This window comes from Grampus griseus (genome assembly GCF_964374135.1).
Source record: "Grampus griseus genome assembly, chromosome: 8".
NCBI lineage: Eukaryota > Metazoa > Chordata > Mammalia > Artiodactyla > Delphinidae > Grampus > Grampus griseus.
Genome location: NC_139002.1, coordinates 72,255,323 through 72,278,139, shown reverse-complemented (window position 1 = coordinate 72,278,139; position 22,817 = coordinate 72,255,323). Strand labels below are relative to the sequence as shown.

The 22,817-nt window shown below is 52.5% G+C and overlaps 1 protein-coding gene across 8 annotated transcripts in view; it reads left to right on the top strand.

The window, feature by feature from the left end:
• ABCC8 (ATP binding cassette subfamily C member 8) overlaps positions 1 to 22,817 on the top strand; it is a gene marked incomplete at both ends in the record, with an annotated part of 75,934 nt that overhangs the window by 38,572 nt on the left and 14,545 nt on the right. For 3 of the 8 annotated variants that reach the window (XM_082660673.1, XM_082660671.1, XM_082660670.1), the window contains 13 exons: positions 1,167 to 1,207; positions 2,399 to 2,544; positions 4,849 to 4,954; positions 5,130 to 5,246; positions 5,638 to 5,713; positions 6,460 to 6,565; positions 15,236 to 15,271; positions 16,561 to 16,596; positions 17,322 to 17,420; positions 18,489 to 18,573; positions 19,239 to 19,319; positions 20,614 to 20,751; positions 22,478 to 22,603. In XM_082660673.1, the coding sequence (XP_082516799.1) occupies positions 1,167 to 1,207; positions 2,399 to 2,544; positions 4,849 to 4,954; positions 5,130 to 5,246; positions 5,638 to 5,713; positions 6,460 to 6,565; positions 15,236 to 15,271; positions 16,561 to 16,596; positions 17,322 to 17,420; positions 18,489 to 18,573; positions 19,239 to 19,319; positions 20,614 to 20,751; positions 22,478 to 22,603 (1,193 nt within the window). Of the gene's footprint in view, positions 1 to 1,166; positions 1,235 to 2,398; positions 2,545 to 4,848; positions 4,955 to 5,129; positions 5,247 to 5,637; positions 5,714 to 6,459; positions 6,566 to 15,235; positions 15,290 to 16,560; positions 16,597 to 17,321; positions 17,421 to 18,488; positions 18,574 to 19,238; positions 19,320 to 20,613; positions 20,752 to 22,477; positions 22,608 to 22,817 lie in introns of all 8 variants that reach the window. The other 5 variants (XM_082660675.1, XM_082660674.1, XM_082660672.1 and 2 more) reach the window with 4 other exon arrangements.

Below are 22,817 nucleotides of genomic sequence, written 5' to 3'. Positions count from 1 at the left end.
CTTGGAGTAAGTAGACAATCAGCTTCTTGGAATGGTGTTGACGGTCTGGAATTCTTCAGAGTGTCAGACACTCTGGCCTCTGGCTCCTGGCTCTTGGCTTCTCCTTTAATTTAGCTAATGGCAGAACCAGACTCCTTTCTGCGCTGGCCTGGAAGAGGCTCCTGGAAGGAAGGAGGAGGAGGTGGGAAGGTGGCAGCTAGGATGGGCGTCTGTTACTCCAGGAGGGCTACTCTCTCTGGAAGTTCTGGCCTGGGGTCAGGGCACTCTCGGGCATCTCACAGCTTGGACCAGAGGAGCAGGGCTAAGCTAGCAGCCCATGAGGTATAATACTCAGGTAGCACTGAGGCATCACAGAGGCCTGTTCCCTGCATTACCTGCTCTCACCTTGGAGAGAGCCAGAGTATGTGAACAAGTAAGTACAAGTTTACAGAAATCAGGTGAAGAAACCGAGGCTCAGAGAAGGTGAACGATCAGCCCAAGATCACACAGCTTAGAAATAATGGGGACTCCGTCCTTCTCTGACTTTAAGTCCAGATCTCTTTGCTCTTTGGGGTCCCTATGAAGAGCCTGAGGGCCACACCGTAAACAGAATAAGGAGAGGGCCTCTGTTGCAGCAAACCAACTGTCCCACCTGGGCGTGGGCTGTCAGCCTTAGAGCTAAGGCAGACCCTGCTTCCAGCTGTCCTCAGTCACTAATACCTCAGTGTGAATGAGTTTGAAATCCTTCCTAAGAGCCATGGGAGACTGGGAAGCCTCTCAGCCTCAGAGTGAGCCTGGGATTCAAGGACCAGACGTAGAGGAAGGAGTAGCAACTTGGTGCCCCCAGAAACACGTGCTGCTGACCTCGTGGTTGACCACAGTCCGCCAGCTCTCCAATCCCTTCCCCTGCCACTTTCTCACAGGGCTTTCTTCACACTGTCCACATGGAGCAGAGTAAGAGCATTTCAACCTGTATTTAAAGGCTTAAGTCTCAGTGATGGAGATAAGCGTCCTGAGGGACACACGTTAGGAGCTGGAGGTGCCACAGAGCTAGAGTTCTGCCCAGCTCCACCCCGCAGGCTGGGGAAAGGACCCCAGAGGCTGCCCTGCCTTCACACCAACCTGGGCAGCTTCACTTCCAGCCGTCTCCTTCCTCCCACTAAACTCCCCCTGTGCTTCCTCCGCAGTTTTCATGAACACGGCCATCCCCATCGCAGCCGTCCTCATCGTAAGTGGATCCTTTCTTCGTCTCCCGTTGAGAGTTGGTTGGGCGGGGTGGGGAAGGCTGTCTGGCGTGAGAGGCGCCCAGGGTTTGGCCTTTCTGCACAGGGGCTTCGGAAGATGGGCTCAGCAGCAGGACTGAGAATAGGGTGCTGGATGGAGAGTCTATATATGCAGCCAGTCCCTCCTCCGCTGCCCCACTCCAGGCAGACAGGACCTCCAACCCCTGGCCTGGAAGACCTGACGCTTAGTCTCTAGAGCAATTAAACTTTCTTTAAAAGAAAAAAAAAAAAACAACTATCAAACCTTTCATTATAAAAGTGAAACTTCATTATAAAAGTAAAAATTTCTACAATGTTTTTGTAGAAATTTTGGGAAATACAGAAGGGAAAGGGCAAAGAGAATTTAAATCACCCATAATCCCACTGGCAACAAAGTTAATGTGTTTTTCTCCAGTCTTTTTCTGATTCACAGAATACGGCATTTTTGCAAAATTAGGATTGTGCTTCCTATGCAGGTTTGTAAACTGCTTTTTAAAATTTAAGAATATGACACGAAGAATTCTCCATGCCATTAAATATGACAATGGTGGTTTTCTAAAGCAATTTTGACCAAAGCTGAGTAGGAGCTGAACAGTGGGGGCCGGCAGTGCGCCCCTCAGAAAGGCCCCACGCCCACAGCCCCTCACCCGGGGCTCCCATCCCTGGCTGCTGTGACTTTCCCCCGGGGCCGGCGTCCCTGAACTGTGACGAGCTCACAGCCTGTCAGTCACACTTGGGAATTCACTTTCAACGTGACTTACTGACTTGGTTCCTGGCCTGGTTCCCTGGGGAACTCTGGGTAGCAGAGGCCACGGAGCCGAGCCAGGTACCCGGAGGCTGGGGGGCAGGCGGCAGGCGAAGAGGTGGTTTTGTGATGATCGTGTTTACGTTTCCGACTGAGGACTACAGTCTGAGAGGGCAGAGCTGACCTACCCTGAGGGCTCCTCCCTGGTCATTCCTGGAATGAAGGAAGCAGGGCAGGGAGGGACGGTTCCATGAGATGGCTGTGAGGATGGTGGTGTCTCCAACCCAAAGGTCCCCTAGGTCCCCTGCTTCCCGCCTCTCATTTCCTTCCCAGGGCTGAGGGCTGCCAGTGCGGGAGGGGCCCACACTCTGAGTCACGCTCTGCTCTGTCGCATCTGTGCCTCTGTCCGCAGACCTTCGTGGGCCACGTCAGCTTCTTCAAAGAGGCCGACTTCTCCCCTTCGGTAGCCTTTGCCTCCCTCTCCCTCTTCCACATCCTGGTGACGCCACTGTTCCTGCTGTCCAGTGTGGTCCGGTCCACAGTCAAAGCTCTGGTCAGGTGAGAGGAGGGTCCAGCAAGGGCAGTGGTCAGGCCGCTCACGTGTCGGCCCCAGGGCTCACTCTGGTCACTGCTACAACCACAGCTGTTTGGTCCCAGGACATGCCTGCCCGTTGATCTGGGCTTCACTGAAGCTGGTTGTGGTTGGTCAGAGGGACATGGGCCATGTGTAGCTTCCCTCCCTCTAGTCCCTGAGAAGGACTAGCCAACGTGCTTACATCCTGCAAGGAGAGTGTCACCTCCGAGAGAACTCCATAAAAAGGAAAATTCAACACTGAGCCAAATTTGGTATAACCTCATCAGTTCTAACCATTGGTCCTAGTTCTGCCTTCCGGGGCCCCACAGAATGAGCGCCATCCCTCCCCCACGTGACAGCCCCTCAGATTTCAGAAGGTATCCCCAAAATCTTGGTCTTCCCCAAGCTGAACATCCCCTGTTCTCTCCACGGGTCTCAGCGCCTTCACAGCCCCGCTCAGTGGAGCAGCTCCCTCCAGGTGCCTGTACACCCTGTCCCCAGTTGGCTCGCACTCTGGGAGGCCCCACCTCTGGGCTCTAGAGCCCAGTGGTGACTCTGCCCCTCTCCCAGAGGCATTGCCTTCTTGGGAGTGAAAGCCTGAAGGTAGAAGGCTGAGGCTCTGGCTGGAGAATGCCACAGCTGGAGTGCGAAGATCTCCTTAGGCCTTTGAAACAGCTCCTTGAAAGCAAGGGCCAGTCGTGCCACTGGGGAGAGCTGGCTGTGTCCTTTCTCATCACCAATGGGACCAGACAGTAACAAATGTCCTCTGTACCCAAGCCCCTCCAGCCTTGAGGGAAGTGACACCCCTGTCTCGGGGACCCTGGCAAGTCCGAGGCAGCTGGCAGGGAGGGGTAGCTGTTGGAATGAAGTAGCTGATGGAAGGAGGGTCAAGGATGGAAGGGGTCATAACGCAGTAGAACTGTGGTCATAGGAGTATCTGACTAGGGAGTAGCCGGCTGAAAAGGGATTAGCTCCCGTTGGCCATGGCATTGTGACTTCTAATGATCAGCCCTCCTCCCCCACCCACACCCCAGCCTGTGATTCTGTGTAGAACCCTGTGATTCTGTGTAGAACCCACAGATTCAAGGATGCTACACCTATGGGAAATCCCTTGCCTGAGTCAGAAGTATTTCTATGTAAACTGTTCTCATGTCACCATCATCAGGATAGCTAAGGCCTTTTAATTAATTAATTAATTTATTTACTTACTTACTTATTTGCGGTACACGGGCCTCTCACTGCTGTGACCTCTCCCACTGCGGAGCACAGGCTCCGGACGCGCAGGCTCAGCGGCCACAGCTCACGGGCCCAGCCGCTCCATGGCAGGCGGGATCCTCCTGGACCGGGGCACGAACCTGCGCCCCCTGAATCGGCAGGCGGACTCCCAACTACTGAGCCACCAGGGAAGCCCGCTAAGCCCTTTTTAAAGAGGGAGACCAGACTCTGGGCTGAAAGTGGGAACAGGACACAGCCTGAAGGTTGACCCCAAGGCCAGCTCCTCCCCTCCCCCACAGCCCCTGCCAAGTGTGTTGGAACAAGGACAGAGGGGGAAGCGGACGAGGCTGGCTGTCTGCTCCTGCTGTGGGGAGGGGGTGTCATGCCCAGAACAGAAACAGGGGTGGGGGTGGCCCCAGGCTGTTGGACATTTAAGCAAAAGGTGGGAGAGGGGTACACGAACAATTCTCAAGATTCCCCAGGCGTCTTGCCCACCCCCAGGGATAAGAGAGAATGAATCAAAAGAGTGAAGCTTCCGGAACCTCCTCTGAGTCCATAAAGAAATCCCAGGGGTGGATCCTTTTCCTCCATGAGTTGGGAATAATACCTCTTCCACACCTCCCCCAGCAAGATCAGATTATATTATGGGGATTAAATTATGTGCTCATGAAGTATTTAACAGTGTTTCATGTATATTACACGATCAAAAAATATCAGTTGTGGTTGATAGCCAATCCTAATCCTAACTAACCTAAAAGTCACTGGTAAAGCCCAACATCCTTCAGTCTAATAACTCAAGACTAATCAACTGTAATGCTAACCCTAAAACTAGCCAATCCCACCTGATCCACGCCCTAACCTACTCCAGCTGACTAGTAGACCCTAACCAACCTTGGTAACACCTATCGCCCCCCATGGGATGCCCCCTGTCTGTCCCCTCCAGTGTGGGCTTTTTGAGGGCCACACCTAGAACCTGGCATCTTCTCAGAGCTGCTCTCTCAGGCCTCGCCCTCCTCCCTCTCCCCTCCCCTCTGCCCTGGGCAGGGTGAGGGGTGTCTGCACTTCCTCTGCAGCGTGCAGAAGCTGAGCGAGTTCCTGTCCAGCGCAGAGATCCGCGAGGAGCAGTGTGCTCCCCGGGAGCCCGAGCCCCGGGGCCAGGCCAGCAAGTACCAGGCGGTGGTGAGTGTCCAGCGTCCCCTTGCCATACCTCCCCCCCACACACACAGTGTTTTTCTTTAATGCATGCAGCTCGTTCCCTGCTGGTCCTGCCTCAGCCTGTCCTCACTGGGGGGGAGCTCCCTTCCCTGCACAGCTCCCAGCCCCTGGGCCCTCACCTCCTCCTAACCATCCCCAGCCCCTCAAGGTTGTGAATCGCAAGCGTCCAGCCTGGGAGGATTGTCGGGGCATCATGGGTCCGCTGCAGAGCCTGACCCGCAGTGCAGATGGGGATGCTGACAACTGCTGTGTCCAGGTGAGTCTGAGACCCCGCAGCCCGACGCTCGCCACCCAGCGCCAACTCCAGGAGGAAACACTAAATCTGAAGTGCCAGAGACCTGTGTGCTGAGCCCTCTGCCCTGGAGGTCACCTGGCCGCCTGCAGAGTCCATAGGAGTCCTGAGACCAGCGACAATGCTTCCATCTCCACCAAGTGGGGGGACCTGTAGCAGTCCTCTGGGGAGGGTGCCTCAGGTAGAGAGGTCTGCACGAGAAGGCCATTCCCCCACTCCCCTGCCTTGGAAGTGATCTGGGGACTGGAATCGGTGTTTTCTGGCTTTCATGGGGGAGGGGAGGCGACGGGCTATTCACACTGAGACCCCAGCTGCCTTTCTGTTCTCTTCCGGGGCTGGGGTACCGCCAACGAAGATCATTGGAGGCTTCTTCACGTGGACCCCCGATGGAATCCCCACACTGTCCAACATCACCATCTGCATCCCCCAAGGTATGGCCCAGCTCACCCCTCTATCATGGTCTGGGGGTGTCCCACTTGGAGTCGTGTTTGAAGTGCTCCCTTCCCACGCTCCCCTGAGTGACATGGGGAGAAAAAGAAAAATCAGGATCGATTGAGTACCTGCTCTATGTGCACTCTTGGTGTGTGCTCTAGGGTATGAAGGTTAGAGAGGGAGTGGGCTACTTCCCCGAGGAGTCCATGTGCTAGGCAGCAGTGCAACAGCAAGGACAGGGCAAGACAGCGGGACCTTGATGTCAAGCCATCTGTTGCAGACAGAATGGGTGCTTCACAAAAGGAAAAGCAATCCCCAGTAGCCAGGGAAGTCATAGTGGAAGAGGCGGGGATTCTGAGAATGAGCAGGGTGCCTCGAGCCACGAGGCAGCGTGGACATTCTGCAGGGGAGGCAGCAGGAGCAAAGCATGGAAGTGGGAAGGAAAGGGTGCCCTTTGTTGGGACTGGGAGGCGCTGGGCACACTTGAGAGCACTGGAAGGAGAAGCAGGTGCTTAGGAAGGGGCGGGGGGGATAAGCAGTAGGAAGGAGGAAGGACCTGGGGAGCCAGAGGTAAGATGTAGGTTTCCAGAAGGAAAAGCTCAAAGGACTCCCTGGGGATTCTAGGTAGGAGGAAAGCAAATGGGGGCCCCGGGGTTGGGTATATCTGTCTGTCTGTCTTTCTGGGTGGTGGTTGTTCAGACTCCCTCCTGGCCCCAGTCCCATCTGCCGCCCTCCCTCCCTGCAGGCCAGCTGACCATGATCGTGGGGCAGGTGGGCTGCGGCAAGTCCTCACTCCTCCTAGCCACCCTGGGGGAGATGCAGAAGGTCTCGGGGGGCGTCTTCTGGAACAGGTACTACATGCATCCTCTGGGCTCAGTTAGTGGGGAAAGACAGTGGGCAGGCAGAAGCCCTCTTTTCAACCGTGCTTCTCAGTGGAGGATGCATCATGCATTTACTGAGTGTGTTCAGCGAGTACTCAATGAAAGCACTGAATTGTTATTCTCATTACCATCATTAGTATTTGTTAAGCCCTCACTATGTGCCAGGTACTTTGCTATGTCCTCTGCACACACTATGTCCTTATGAAAATCCTTATGAAAACCAGCAAGGTAAGTAGTGTTAACAGATCTCGTGTTGTAGAGAAGGGCCAAACTCTTTGCCCTCATTCACCCAGCTAATAAGTGGCAGAGCTGGAATTCGAACGCAGTTCTGTTTGACTCCAAATTCTGTGTTCACGCAGCCGCACTGCCTCCCAGTGTGAGGGACCGTAACACGAACATTGGTTTCTGGCTTGGTCATCAGCAAAGTTGATACAGACCATTCAGTGGGTATTTCAAGGAGCCAGAGATAAACCAGACAAATGTAGGTTTCTGGGCAAAGATCACTATCCTAATTAAAGAGCCGGAACCCTAGACTGAGTCAGTCATGAATCTATTATTTATACCCACTTCCAAAAAGCACTTGAAACTAGTTGATTAAAGATACAAATAAAATAAAGGCTTTTTTAAAAGCCAGAAAAGAAGAGCCAAGAAATGAAGAGGGTGGAAAAGGTGTTCAGAAACCTGGACAGAACATGGCTACTGCAGTCATCACACAGCGTGGCTTGGAGCCTACCGGCACTCATCCCCAACACCTCCCCGTCCCCAGTATCCAAGAATCCAAGAGAAAGGGGATCCGACTGAGGTTTCAGGAATGAAAGTCACAGCCAGAGGCAAGATGTCAGGTTTTTTCATATGCTTGAGTGCAGACTGAGCAGAGAGAAAGACCTTGGGACCAGTGTCTGAACACCTGCATGTACCCGCATTTCCTGTTTTTCCAAAATGTCCCTGAATGGTGCACCCAGCACATCTGGCAAGTTTCCCTCCTCAACGGGGCTGTGGGTTGGCAAACAAGCCCCTTGGGTTTCCCATGACCTTAGTCTCTGGAACCTTGATTCCACTGGGGATGTGGTATGTCTGGGACAGACGGTCTCTGCATCCATTCCCTATCTTATTCGGGTGTCTCTCAACACAGCCTGACAGGAAAGGTCCAAGCATTGCGTTTCCAGGCCCTTGTACCAACTGCCCCTCAGGGCTTTGGAGGGAGGAGCCCTTGTCCGTTGACTGCCTGTGTGTGTCTGTGATGGGAAGACAGGAGCCCCCAGTGAACTGTGAGCTGAAGAAAGCAACTGACCATTTATTGGGCACCTGCTACGGGCAGGCCCTTTGCTAAGTGCACTGCAAGCACGATCTCACTGAAGCTTCCCGCTGGGTGTTATCGCCCCATTTCACAGAAGTAAGAACTGAGGACAGAGAGGCTGGGTGACTTACCAGTCAGCATGCAGACCAGGGTCCCAAGCCTGGGCTCTTTCCCTCAAGCCTGGCCACTGCCTTGGGCTGGGGTCCCTTGGGTCCTAGTTCCAGGGATTATTCTCCAAATTCCATGTGGAGGGCAAACTGGATCCAGGCCCTCTCTCAGGGCAGGCCTTTCCTAGATGAGATTACAGAGCCCAGAGACTGGGGCTGCCCCTAGATTCCCCTGTCTGTGTCCCACTCAGCCTGGATCAGACCCCCTCTGAGCGTGTCCCCTTTGCCCCACGTCCTTCATCTCCTCCCCACCCCCTTCAACCTCAGGTGCCGTCACACCAGTGTCAGCACCTCTCTGGCCTTTACAGAGGCAGCTCAGCCTCAGGCCCAACCTCCTCTCCAAGGTGTGCCAACCCTCAGGGTCTGACTGCTGCCTCTTCTTTCTTAGGAAACCTCTGCCCCAGCCCCAGCGGGTACAGGGGCCTCTCCAGGGTGCTGGAGCGCCTCTTGTGTGCCAGATACTGTGTAAGGCACTTTATTTACTCATTGTCTCGGTCAGTCTTCACCAAACTCTGTGAAGTAGGCATTATCATTATCCCCATTTAACAGATGAGGAAACTGAGGGGAAGCAAGTTGCCCAAGGCCACCCAGCCCTTAAATGGCAGAAGTGGGATGTGTCCCTAAGTGCTCAAGTGCATGGGCTTTCCACTGTGTGCTGAGAGAGCAGGGGCTTGAGAGCAACACAAAGAAATAGCTAGCCTGACCACTCTGAAGGCCAGCAGCCTCAATGGCTGTGATACCCCGCCTCCCCGCCTCAGCAGAACCATCGCAGCACAGCTCACAGCTCTGTCTGCGTTGACACTCACTCTCCTCGACCGGCAGGTGGGGCCCCACATCCTGGCTCTGTTCCAGGCTCAGCGAGGAGTGATGGTGAAAGGATCTTTTTGCTCCAGGATCCACTTTGCCCCCCTCCACAGCACAGCCTCCCTCCCAAGCATAGCGGGTGCATCAGGGTAGCCTGCAGCCAACCCCGGGACGTTGTGAGAATTTGTTCATGACTCAGCTCATGTTCTGGCTTCTCTACATTGATGTATTCGCTCACCCCATATTTACTGAGCACCTGCTGTGTGCCAGACCCCGAGCACAGCAATAGGAATGCAAAGATGGTGAAGACGTGGCCGCTGCTTCCAAGGGAGGAGAACAGAGATCAGTGCCACCATCGAGCACAGAGGAACAGTGAACTCTGTGGTCAAGGAAAGAAGGCTCATGTGGACATGGTATCTGAGCCTCGAAGGATGAGCGTGGTTTCATCAGATGGAAGAGGCCGGGGTGGGAGAGGAAGGTGTTCCAGGCAAGGGTATCAGCGTGGGCAAAGGTGTGATCATGTAAGAGGGTGTGGTTCTGGTGCCAGAGCAGTGGGTGCTAGGGACGCTGGTGAAGGACAGGACTGAAGAAGTGGGCTGGGGGCTTCCCCGGTGGCGCAGTGGTTGAGAGTCCGCCTGCCGATGCAGGGGACACGGGTCCGTGCCCCGGTCTGGGAGGATCCCGCATGCCGCGGAGCGGCTGGGCCCGTGCGGCTGGGCCCATGAGCCATGGCCGCTGGGCCTGCGCGTCCGGAGCCTGTGCTCCGCAGTAGGGGAGGCCACAACAGTGAGAGGCCCGCGTACTGCAAAAAAAAAAAAAAAAAGAAAGAAAGAAAGAAGTGGGCTGCGCTGAGGTCAGACACCCTGTATACCTGGCCTGGGAAACAAGATTTAGCCTGAAGGCTGTAGGAGAAACGTGCTGGTGATACAGGATGAGGGATCGGGGAGAGAGAGACTGCAGGAAGGGAGATCAGTCAGGAGTTCATTACAGCGGATGGGAGAAGGAGGCTGGTCATACCTGGCTCAGCTGGCTTCATCTGCTGTTTGTCTCTCAAAATCCTGGATACGTACACAGCTCTGCCTGGCCCACCTACCCTGGGCAATGAGTTAAGTGTGGGGACTGTGTGTTGAGGTACCCCTCCGTTACTTGCAGGAGCTCCATGCCTCAGACCCTGGGCTGCAGGGCTGCAGGGCAACGACGCGCTTGCCAAGTGAGCCAAGAGCAAAATAGCATTTGACCCAGCAGCCCCTCCCGGGGCCTGGCTGTCTGCAGCCAGAGGCAGGGGCGATGCCAAGCCGCTCCAGTGTTTTTCATCCATACCAGGGCCAAGACCTGGTGACCAGGCAGCCAGAAAGAGTTCCAGGAGGTACAAGGCAGGGATTTGGGGGATTAGGAGGGTCACAGCAGAATGCTCTGGGGAGGTTGCTTTGTGTGTACAACCATTCATTTATTCCTTCCTTGAAGAAAATGAGCAGTACTGCTGAGCAGATAGGAGCAAATGTTCTGGAGGCAGGCTGTCCGGGTTCAAATCTGGACTCTGTGCTTTGGGGAATTCTGTGACCCTTCTGTACCAGTTTTCCCTTATTACCCGTGGAGTTAATGTGAGGTTTAACCTGGCATGTAGCAAATGCCCTATAAATATTATTATAAATATTATTCTTTGACGATGTACTTCTATTCCAGGAACAAAATTCCCCTATTGCTCTTTAATTATACTCCAGCCTGTCTCCAGGAGAGACTGTAGTGAGCTCCCTGGGGATAAAGATCATATCTTGTTTGTCTCTCTGTATCCACAGCGCCTTTGCTAAATGAATGCATTTGCTAAATGAATGAACCAGGAACAACTTATGACCTTTAGGAGACTGCAATTAATGCGCCTTTACCTCTCTCTCCTTCCCACATGCGTTTGCCCAAGCTGTTTCCCTCACCCAGACCTCCACCACCCAACTTCTCCACCAGCATGTGGAATGTGCAAATCCTATTCGTGCATGCCTCACACCGTATGCTGGGGCATGTCTCCCCCATGACACTGAGCTCCTTGGAGATGGGACTGGAGGGCTACTCCATGCCATGCCCCAGGTGCCCCCCCCCCACAGGATGTGTATTTTGTGAACCACTCTGTGTAAGCTACAAAGGAGAAGACCTGGCCCCTGCCCTCAGGGGGCGCACCAGTCCTGGGTGGACAGAGGCCTGGGATGCGCATGGGGGCTTCAGGGGTGAGGCCCTACATTCTAGGCTGCAGAGTTACTGAGGCAGCCTTGAGTGGGTCCTGCACATCGGTTGTTGCCCGGCTCCATGTCTCTGGGAGAACCCAGGTCTCGTGCGGCTCCCAAATATTCACTTTACTGATAGTCACCTGCGCCTGCCTGGCTCTCTGCTTCGATTCACTGTTAACCTGGGAATTTGCAAACTCTCTCCTTAATCTTTAAGAGGAAAACATTCTGATAAACACTCAAAATTAGCAGATATATTCAAGTGAAATTCTTTCCCTGGAAATAAAAAATAGGGCCATTAATGTCCACAGTAGATTGATTTTAAACAGCCCTGGGGAGACAGCAGGAAGCAGGGATCCGAGGAAAGTGTTGAGGTACCTCCCCACGAGGGACTGCAAACTGGCCTCTCTGGAGCTCCTTGCTGCCCCTGCCACCCACGGAGATGTGCGCCCCGGGCCCTACTTGTTCTGAGCCTGCCTCAGGACATTGTTGCCTTTTGGTGTGAAGGCTGCCTCCTGAGACCCCCGATTCCCCAGGGTGAAAAATAGGCTTGTCTCAGGACGACTCTGTGATCCCATCTGTTCATACAGTTCCTTGGAGCCTTTGGGGAGTTGGGTCAGGGGCTCAAGGGCACCCCAGGTTTCCTGCAGGAGGCAGGTGTGGTGAGACGGTGAGCAGACAGCAGGGGCACCATGTGGACATGATGAGCCCGACTTGGGAACTAGATAGTCTCTGGTTGTGGTCCTGACTCTGCCACTCGATAGCTGTGTGACCTTGGGCAGGTTACTTCACCTCTCTGCATCTTAGTTTCCTCATCTGAACTATAAGAAAAACCCTTTCCTCCCTCAGAGATTTGGCATTAGGACCCAACGACATCAATCAGAAAGGGCACTGTGCGTGAAAGGTAATATTTCAGGGCAGCAACAAGCCCCTCTGGGGCAGGATGAATGGACCATGGAGACCCATAAGTCCTAACTTCCCCTTCCAACCTCAATTTCCACTGCTTTCCTTTTTATTTATTGTTGGGGTCTTAAATGAATGTTGGGGCCATTGGACTCCTCCTCTGCCTCTGCCTTTGAAACCAAGCACCGAGCTGAAAGGATGATCTCCCGCCCACCCCATCCCTCATTCTCGAACCCCACCCAGGTCCTTCCCTCCAACCAGCTATGAGCTATGTTGGTAATACATTCTCCCAGAGTCATGGTGAGGTTCCTACCATTACCCCAATTTTATAGATAAGGAAACAGCCTCCCCTAAGGAAAGGGACTTGCCTAAGATTTCACAACCAGTGAGTAGAGAAGCCCATCGGATACAAACTTTAGAGCCCATGTTCCTTCCACTTCTCACACTGCCTGCACTCATGCAGACTCCTCCTCCAGCCTAGAATTCTCTCCCTCCACCTCCGCTCTCTCCATCCTTCCCGCTTCGTGGTTCCGTTCACCTGTAACTTCTATGAGCCCTTCCTCACTTTCTCAGATTTCTTCCTCCTCCAAACTACTTGTAAAAAGTACATTTTTCTCTGACTCTAAAAGAATGTACATTAAATGAGAAAAGATACGCAAGTATAAAGAAGATTAAAAACCACCTAATATCCCGCCACCCAGAAGTTTCCAGTCTTTTCTCTGCATATTTGCATATGTGTTTGTGTGTACTTTTCCCCCAAATTTCTATAGGACTTTCTTGCTCCTACTTTTCTTTTGGCCCTTATAACTTTCTGACATCTGTACCTGTCTGATTCGCTCTGCCAGACCGTGAGCCCTTTGAGGGCAGGCTCTGTGCAGTGATTCGGGTTGCCATGCACACAGGCACCCAGCTCACAGCTGGCTGCAGGGAAGGAGGTGGGTCAGAGAAAAGGAGAGATCATCTTCTTAGCTCACTGCTTGGTCCCAAAAGTGCAGGCAGAAGAGGAACAATCATTTAAGAGCCCAGCAATCAATGAGAGGAAGTGTGTGCCACATATACCAGTTTTTACTTTTCAGATTAAGACATACACACACAATGAGGAGACTCATTCTAGGAAGGCTGGAACTACACTGGAAAGAGGAGAAGATGAACCTGGATTCACATCCCAGCTTCCCCTCTTTCTAGCTCTGTACCATTGGGCACATCAGGCAAACTCTAAGCCTCAGTGTTTCCATCTGTAAGATGGGGATACTAACATCTTTTTATAGAGTTGTTGTGAGGATGAAGTGATGAATACAAACAACTTCACACAGTGCCTGGCATGAGGATGGCCCGCACTGAGTGCTAACCCCCCTCCCTTCCTTCCTCCCAAACGATTAAAGATGTCTGTTACCAACCTCCATTTATTACAGACCTGTCATGTGCGAAGCACTGTGGAGCTGAAAAAGATGCTCTTCCTGCCTTAAAATCCCGCTGGGGATAAAAGACTTACACAGGAGCTGATTAGAGAAGAAGGTAGTCCATTATAAGGGCTAAATGAACAGCCCAGATAATGCTGCAAACTGAGTTAGAGCCGAGGGAGTTCAGTGTGTGCTGGGGTCCTCAGGGAGGCCACAGATGTGCTTCCCTCCAGAAAAGTAACAGCCTTTGCAACTCTGGAAGCAGTCAAGGCAGAAGACTGCAGCGATGAGCTTATCTGGGCTGTGGCCGCAGAGTTGGAATTTGTAAGCTTGGGTTTTTTCATCTGTCCCACATTACCAGCTTGTCCATAAACTACAGCAATCTGATGGTTAGGGAACATGAGGTTAGGTGGAGTTGAGGGAGTGAAATGAAACCATAAAGATCGGTGAATAGGATCGTAGGGAACTGGTGATTATATATCCATCAGGGTCCGTTCTGTTCTGCTCCTCAGCAGAGGACAAAAGAGAATTTCATCAGGCTTCTTTCCATCCCTGTTTTTGTCCATCCTGTTTTCCTGGCAAGAAATTTATCAGAGGTATGGCCTGGGTAATCACAGTGAAGCAATGCAGCATAGTCATTAAGAGCATGAAGCTTTGGAGTTAGACAAATCTATTTTCTTTGCTATTTGCTGGCTGTGTGACTTTGGGCAAGTTACTTAGCCTCTCTAAGTCTCACTTTCCTTGTCTATAAAGTGCGGACCTCCTTCATATGGTTTTTTTGAGCTTTAAAATAGATAATACTATTGCAGTGCTTATCACAAGTGCTTATAAAAGTTCAATAAATGTTAGCTGGTTTTACTATTGTTAAAGTAAGATCTGCATGAAGACAGAACAGATTGATTTTCCCCAAATGTGCATGTCAGAAGTACATACTTCATTGGCAGAAGGTTGCTTCTGGAAGGTTGAAAGGTGGCCTGGGGCAGGCGAAAGAGCACTGACAAAGTTGGCACCAATATTCAGGTCACCTCGTTCAGTGTTTTTTGTTTTGTTTTGTTTTGTTTTGTTTTGTTTTTTGCGGTACGCGGGCCTCTCACTGCTGTGGCCTCTCCCGTCGCAGAGCACAGGCTCCGGACGCGCAGGCTCAGCGGCCATGACTCACGGGCCCAGCCGTTCCGCGGCATGTGGGATCCTCCCGGACCAGGGCACGAACCTGTGTCCCCTGCATCAGCAGGCGGACTCTCAACCACTGTGCCACCAGGGAAGCCCCTCACTCAGTGTTTTTCAAAAAAACTTTTACTGTAATCCACAGTATGAAACAGATTTTACATCACAGTCCACTACATTTATGCATTGATAAGTAAGAGAAAAAAAAATTCACACAAAAAATACACATCTTGACCACATGCAATGCACATTGGTATTTTCTTCTTTTCTTTTCTTTTTAAGTGCAGTTGCAGTTTACTTGTTTCAGACCCAATTTTTGGGTCCCAATCCACAGTTGGAAAACGCTGTACGAAATGATTATGACCTTGGGAAAGTCATTTTCCCTCCCTGAGCTTTAGTTTTCCCAACTATAAGCCAGTCTTGATGCCAACCCAGCTTCACTGCTGCTTGGAGTTGTGTCAGGAGTACTAATGAAGCCCTTGCTGTTTGGAGGGGGCCCATCCAGTTGCTGCAGGAGGGACAGAGATTGAGAAGAACAGTTTCTGCCCCCATGGAAGCCACTTGGGGGCACTGGGGATGGGTCAGAGGGGTGGGGATTGTGGGGTTGCTTCTCCCCAAAGACACAGTGTGATGGAGAGGAAGGCAGTGGAGTGAGAAGTAACGGGTATTGTTTTTTCCCATTTGTGCCCCAGCAGCCTTCCTGACAGCGAGACGGGAGAGGACCCCAGGTACAGCCTTGGAGCTCGGTTGGAAGTGGGTTCCAATAAAGGGAAGGGGCTTGGAGAATTCCCTGGCAGTCGAGCAGTTAGGACTTCGTGCTCCCAGTGCAGGGGTCATGGGTTAGATCCCTGGTCGGGGAACTAAGATCCCGCATGCTGCACAGAGCGGCCAAAGATAAAAAAATAAAAAATAAATTTAAAAAAAAAGAAAGAAAGAAAAGTTGAGAAACAAAGCTATAAAAAGCGGAGGTGGGTATCCCCTAGGCAGACAGAAAATTCAGTCGTGTTGCTTTATGTTCAATGTGCTTTATGTTCTGGTCGTCTAAGACATCCAAGTGAAATAGATTGATGTCGCTCTAAGACCTTCAAAACCCTGCCTAACCACACCTCTTTCAAGACAATCGAGACACACTGGAGGTGGTGGGAAGTCAGGAGTGGGAGGTTGACTTGACCTTGGAAATCCGTTTAAGCTTCTGGCCTTCATTCTCCAACACCACAGAAGTTTCACTTCCCCATACTTTCTCTGCCCTTTCTCCCATCTTGTCGCCAAGTGCCAGGGCATGATGACAGCCCAGACTCTCTAGCCATAGTGACCATAGTTCTTGAGCCAAAAATCAGGCCTCATGGTATGTGACAAGGATGAACGCATGGATGAGCACAACGGGACGGAGTATTTGACACTGGAGCAGTTGGGGTCTGTCCAGGCTGTGTGGGCACCAGAACTGACCCCGTCCCTGTCGGCAGATCCCCCAGGCTCCACGGTTGTCTTCTGACAGGGACCTGGGGCTGCAAATCACACCTGGAGCCCTTCTCAGCTCTCTAGGTGCCACACTGAGTTCCATCAGCTGTAGGTTGCCATCCCCAGACTGCAGGCACCCATGGTGGCCTGCCCAGCCTCGCCTGGCTACGGTCAAAGCGCACTTCCTGCCCCAGATATTTGTGCAGCCATGTCAGCCCGAGACCTCGGCCAGTGCGTCCGCGCCCTAATGCAGAGGTGTTGGGCCTCATGCTCCTCTGACGTGGGAAGCACCACCACCCCCATGAGCCTACACCAGTGGTGCCTTCCCCCCACTGTCCCTCGTAACTTAACCAGGTCCCCTGAGGCCTTCCTCACACACGTCGCGTGTATTCAGGCAGCGGAGGCTTCCCCTGGGTGGCGTGTGGCTTTTGTGGCTGCAGTCTTGGTCTCAGGGATTATAAAGGCACTCACGCTGGGTTTGAGGGAGCTCAAAATGTCTATGGAGAACTCAGTCTACTCAGGTGAACCCTGAAGGTACGTCTTTCCTCCCCTGCTGCAGCCCAGAGCGGGAGACGGCAACCGACTCGGATATCAGGTACTGTGTCCCGAGAGCATCGCCCTCCAGGGCAGACTTCCTCAGAGGGGGTCTCAGGCCAAGGGAGCCACAGAGCTCTGGAAGGCAGCCCCCCAGGTCCAGCCCAGCTGCAGAGGAGGCCAGGGAGGGCGCTGTGCTCCATGCGGTGGTTCGGAGGCCGCCGCTGCTTCCGTGCGTCAAGCCGCTCGCTTCACACCAGATCAGTTTTGTCTGGTGGTCATCTTTTCCTTTTCTTTCTTTCCTTTTTTTTTTTTTTGTCTTCAGAAACCACATCACACTAAATGTGGGTTCATTTTTAAAAAGTTCCATTTGGAGTGTTACCTGCTAACATCAAAGTCGAGTGGTTTGAGGGCTACTCAAGGAAGGAGGAAATCAGGGTTCAAGTATTTACTTAGTTTGGTCACACTTTGGGGTCTTCCCAGGCTCTGGGTAGAGACTTAGGAAGGGCAACAGACTGAAGGGGTGGGATAGGGAGGGGTGGAGAGCAGGGAGGGGTTGAGGTCCCTTATCCCCCAGCCAGCTAAGACCCAGCACCCAAGCCTGCCTTGGGCCCTTGGGGAACGAGAGGCCACCAGGAGCCACTCAAAGCAGATTTCTGCCAACTGCACCTCCTCATCTTAGTGCTGCCCCCACCCCCTTGCCCCAGTTTAAGCCATCAGCTTGACAACCACCTCTGACAATGACCCCCTGAGAATACCTCCCTACTCCTGCCCCGCTTTTTCCAGGAAGAGAGGCCCCGTGGCCTATGCTTCTCAGAAACCATGGCTGCTAAATGCCACCGTGGAGGAGAACATCACCTTTGAGAGTCCCTTCAACAAACAACGGTAAAAGCCTTGAGGAGGTGGGTTGGGGGGCAAGCTGGGGGGGGGAGCAATTGGTCATGCATGAGCCACTGCCCCAGCCCCCAAGCCCAGCCGGCTGCCTGCTCCTCCATCGATCTTCCTCACCCAGCCATCCTGCTCTCCAGCCCCCTTATCTGGATTCCAGCCTGTTCCATATGGTCCATCTGGAAATGATCCAGATGTGCTGAGCATCAGGGCAGTCCAGCTCCCGTGGTTGAGAAGGCAGGAGGGGAGGGAGGTGCAGGAACCCTGGTGCCTTCTCTTGAGGTTGGTGAAAAGGCTCGCCAGCCCTCCGTGAGTCTCCACTCTCGTGCTTCCCTACCCCCAGCTCTGCAGCTTGTACACAAATCCCTCCAGTGCTAATGACTGCTAACATCATGGAGCTCTTTCCAGGTGCTCTTGCTATGCATGATTTGCTGTAATGCTCACATCAATCCCAGTAGGCAGGTACTATTACTATCCCCATTTTATAGATGAGGAAACCAAGACTCAGGAAGGTTAGGTAACTTTCCCAAGGCCACCCAGCCAGTAAGTGACAGAAATGGGTTTCAAATCCAAGTCTTCCTGACACCCAAGTACGTGGCACCAAGACACTGTGATGCCTCCATGCACTCTGGCTGGCACCTGCCCAGGCTGAGAGCTGACCAGGGAAGTGTGAGGGGAGCAGGCTGGGCGAATATTTGACCAGCCATCATCATTTACTGCCTAAGCAAACCAGCAGTGATTTTTCCCTGGCAGTGCTCCAAGCATGGGCTCTGGCTACAGCTTTTCCCACTGCACAGGGGCCCCAGGCCCTCTCTTGTCACTTATGTGGCTATCTGCTCCCATTCAATTTCATCTTTCAAATATTTAACTTTCTTCATGATGGTGTCAGGTGCTGCCCTCAGCTCTTTTCAAGCTCACGGGGTGTTTGCTTACACCCATCAGGAGGCCCATTAAAGCCATTGCTCCTCCTGGGCATGTCTGCCTGGAAGGTAATGACCCTCTGCAAATGCCCAGGCCCACCTCTGGCCAGGCTGATCAGCTGTGTCCCCACCCACCCCACTGCAGGTACAAGATGGTCATCGAAGCCTGCTCCCTGCAGCCAGACATCGACATCCTGCCCCATGGAGACCAGACCCAGATTGGGGAACGGGTTAGTAGCAGCTTCCAGGGGCTGGTTCTCAAAGTTGGGGCCCTCAGCCTCCCCTGCTCCCCACCCATCACCATCACCATGCCCTGACATCCTTCTCAAGGAGAACAGGTAATGAGAAATGAGAGAGGGGGAAGGCTGAAGAGTTGCCTGCAGTGGGATCAAAATGATCTCCTTGAGCCCTGGGCTGGTGGCTGTCCTCGAAACGTTTTCGGTCTTGCTTGGTGCAGAGGTCAGCTTAGTACTTTCCCAGGCTGGAGATGACTTGACATCTCCATTCATGCCCCAAGTATGTACTGAGAGCCCGCACAACACTGCGCTAGACTCAGGGTGGTTCTTCCTGTTCCCTCTCCGGGCGGGGTCCATCCTCCATAAGCTTAAACAAATAGGATTCTTCTGTGGCTGTCCTCCTTATGTGTGATTTAAATCCGCCCTTCCTCCATCCTGGTTTTCATGGGTCAGATGGTCCCTAGCACCTTGGGACTCATTCTGCCCACTTCTGAATGAATTCAGTAAACATGCACAAGTTCCCCTTCTCTGCCAGGTGAAGAGGGGGCAAAGAGGTGCATAGAGCCAGGCCTCCCTCCCAAAGAGCTCACAAGGAGGGACCAGGACAGTCTCTCCTGAAGGGCTGTGAGGGCATGACCTTTCCTCCCCTTTGGCGGCAGGGCATCAACCTGTCCGGTGGTCAGCGCCAGCGCATCAGCGTGGCCCGAGCCCTCTACCAGCACACTAACGTCGTCTTCTTGGTGAGTGCACCAGCTGGTACCTCCTTGGGGCCCTCGTGTCTGGCTGCCACCTTGGCTCATTGCCTACACAGATAGACAGTCCCACACACACCATCACCCAACAACCTCCCCCTACAGGAGCAATCCTCTCCTGCCAGAGATATTACCTACCCATCTTATTGATGGAGAAACTGAGGCACGGTTAGTCCAATTGACCCATGTGGATTTCGCACTGGGCTCTGCAGTAGCCATGAGGGGAGGCGAGTAGTAATTATAGGCCTCCTCCCTGTAGGACAGCCCCAACCTATTAACATTTATTTAGCCCGACTATAAAAATGGCAAATACATGGAAGGTGAGTTACCACTTCACATCTCATGCCCAGAGCAGGCATTGCTAATTGATCACAGCTTTCTTTGCCATGGAAACTTAACTTGGCCTCAGAATCCTTCTCAACACAGCACTCCAGTTAACCACTAGTAATCAAACATGAGATAAAACTTATCTATACCTGCCCTATTTCACGCCAAGTTCTGAGTGAGGTACCTTAGTTGATACTGAAGAATTCTAAAACCTAGCCCTTGGCCTCAAAGGTTGAGAGTCTGATTAGGGAGACAGTGCTTACCCACACTTAAGAGCCACAGCCCACTTGAAAGCCAAACTGTGTGACACAGACTATGTCCAGGGAGACACTGTGAGGGCTAGAGTAATCAGGGAGGGCTTCCTAGAGGAGGGTCTTGAAGAGTGAGTCAGTTAAACAGAAGGAAAGAGGAAGCGCATTTGGACAGACGGTTAGAAGAAGGAACCTCAGGTCTCTGACCCCAGCTTTATTCTCCACCCTCCACTATTACTATGAATAACAGTTCACCAGACAGACAAGAGGCAGATCAGCACTCCAGGCAGAGGAAACAGCTTGGGCAAAGGCCTGGAATGGCAAATTCCTTGGAAACCTGGAGCGTAGGGAGCTTGCACAAGACAGATGAGAAGTGAGACTGGAAAGGAAGACTGAGCAGGTGGTAAATAAAGGGCCTGGATTAGTGTGCTAAGGAATTCAGACTTAATAAACTATAGGGAGTCAGTGGAGGTTCAGGAGTCAGGAAATGCTTGTGATTAGATCTGTTTGAGAGGCATAACTGATAGCCCCATTTCAAGACGAGGCAACTGAGGCCCAGAAAGGTTGGTTGCACTGTCCAGGACCACGCAGTGGGCTGGGTTCGTGTCAGTCCCTAAAACAGAGCTGGTGTAACTCTGGTGGTTTTTACGCTCACTGTTATCCCCTCTTCCCGCGTGTGTCCCTACCTTCTCCCTTCTGCCTAGGATGACCCCTTCTCAGCTCTGGATGTCCATCTGAGTGACCACCTGATGCAGGCTGGGATCCTTGAGCTGCTCCGAGATGATAAGCGGACAGTGGTCCTAGTGACACACAAGCTGCAGTACCTGCCGCATGCAGACTGGGTGAGGGGCCACAAGGGGGTCAAGCTGTGGAGGGCTGAGGCGGGAGAGGCAGTCAGACATCTTCAAAGGAGTCAATCAGATGTCTCAGTAGCAACTGCTGAGGGCCACAAAGCAGAAGAGATCAGCAATGGATGGCTTCACACAGGCTGGGCCAGTCAGGGAGACCCTGCATAGCCCAAGGGTTTGGTATCACCTAGAGCTGCAGACATCCATATCCTGACACGGGCCCCATGTGGGTACACACAAGGCTGGCACAAAGAAGTCTCAAAAAGAAGCAGACACTCAGTTCTTACCTCTGTTTCCTGCCCAGTTTGATGACTCACCCCCCCTAGCCTTGGGGAGTGCCCATTTGGAAGGGAGAGCCATTTTCCTGCCCACTAGTGCATCAGATTCAAGTTAGGATCCAATGGAAAATATGGAAACAAACAACGGCAGTGGTAATAGAAACTTCAATATTACCAGTAGAATGCAATTTTGTGAAATCCCACATCAGTTAAATTCCCATATTCCTCAACATGAAGACAATAGTTACTTTTCAAATAATTGGAAAGCATTTAATTTTTAAGATGGAAATCATGTGACTTGTGAAATCTGGGTCTTGCCTGAATCCTACATAAATTTGTCCGGGGAAATTGAGGTCCTTCCTAAGCTTCAGGTCTGTGTTAATTGGCCCTGCTAATTCCCCCCAAATAAGTCTTCCTTCTACATGTGGTAAGATCTTCCCTCTACTGTGGAAAAAAAAAAAAAAAGATCCAGATTTTCACAAAAAGATATTAAAGCAGAAAAAAGAAAAAAAAATTAGATTTCTTTAAAAAGCTATTAAAGGGCTTCCCTGGTGGCGCAGTGGTTGAGTCCGCCTGCCGATGCAGGGGACACGGGTTCGTGCCCCGGTCCGGGAAGATCCCACGTGCCGCAGAGCGGCTGGGACCATGAGCCACGGCCGCTGAGCCTGCGCGTCCGAAACCTGTGCTCCGCAACGGGAGAGGCCACAACAGTGAGAGGCCCGCGTACCGCAAAAAAAAAAAAAAAAAAAAGCTATTAAAGCAGGTACAGGTTTGTGTCTGAGTTTTTGTGGTGATTCTGGTGAGACAATTCAGGACAATCTTTAGTCCAAAGAAGGCAGACACAGAGGTGCCTGGTTCCTCAAGGTGTCAGTGAACAGGACTCCTGGGCATCCGTCCCTGAACACCAGCATGGGGTGGGTGGGGGTGAGAGGAGCAGGATGGGTTTCTGAATTACTGATGGGTCTACATGAGTATAAAACATTGAATGTTTCAAATAAAAGAAGTTTTATTGATTTCAAAGAGGCCACACACCCTTAGACCAACAGGTGCTTTGCCAAACACGGGTGGAACGTATCAGACCTGCCATGAGGAGGAGCTAAGGGTAACGTGCTATTAGCCCTTTCAGTGTATGGAAACAGCTCTCACTGCTGGAGTCCTTGGGGATACCCAGACAGCTTGACCAGGATGCTCTAATTTGCTCTGCAAACCCTTCTATCAACCTCGGGGCAACCATTGAGAATACCACCCCCCCGCCAGAAGTACCACACTCTAAATTCTGGAGTGTGTTGCTGAGGGCAGTGGGCAAGCTGGAGGCCGTTTGTGGTGGGGAAGAGATAGGTGCTCTGTGTACATCCATCTTAGACCTCTCGGTCAGGCAGGGCTGTGGCCTCCTCCCTTCCTCCCCAGCCAGCCCCCCGCCAGGTTTGTTTCTGTCTTTCCAGATCATCGCCATGAAGGATGGCACCATCCAGAGAGAGGGCACGCTCAAGGACTTCCAGAGGTCTGAGTGCCAGCTCTTTGAGCACTGGAAAACCCTCATGAACCGGCAGGACCAAGAGCTGGAGAAGGTGGGTGTATTTTGGGGGTCAGTCAGCCACCCCCTGAGGGGAAGGTTTTGCTAGAACCTGAACTCATAAAGGTCTTCCTGCCCTCGTTGGCCCCAGGAAGCCCCCCCTCCCCCCCCACACACAAAGGACAGATGTGGGAGCTGGGCATGAACTTGCTCCCACTAGAGAGCCAGTACCTGTTCCAGCTACCCAAGGCAGAGTCGGGAGGATGACT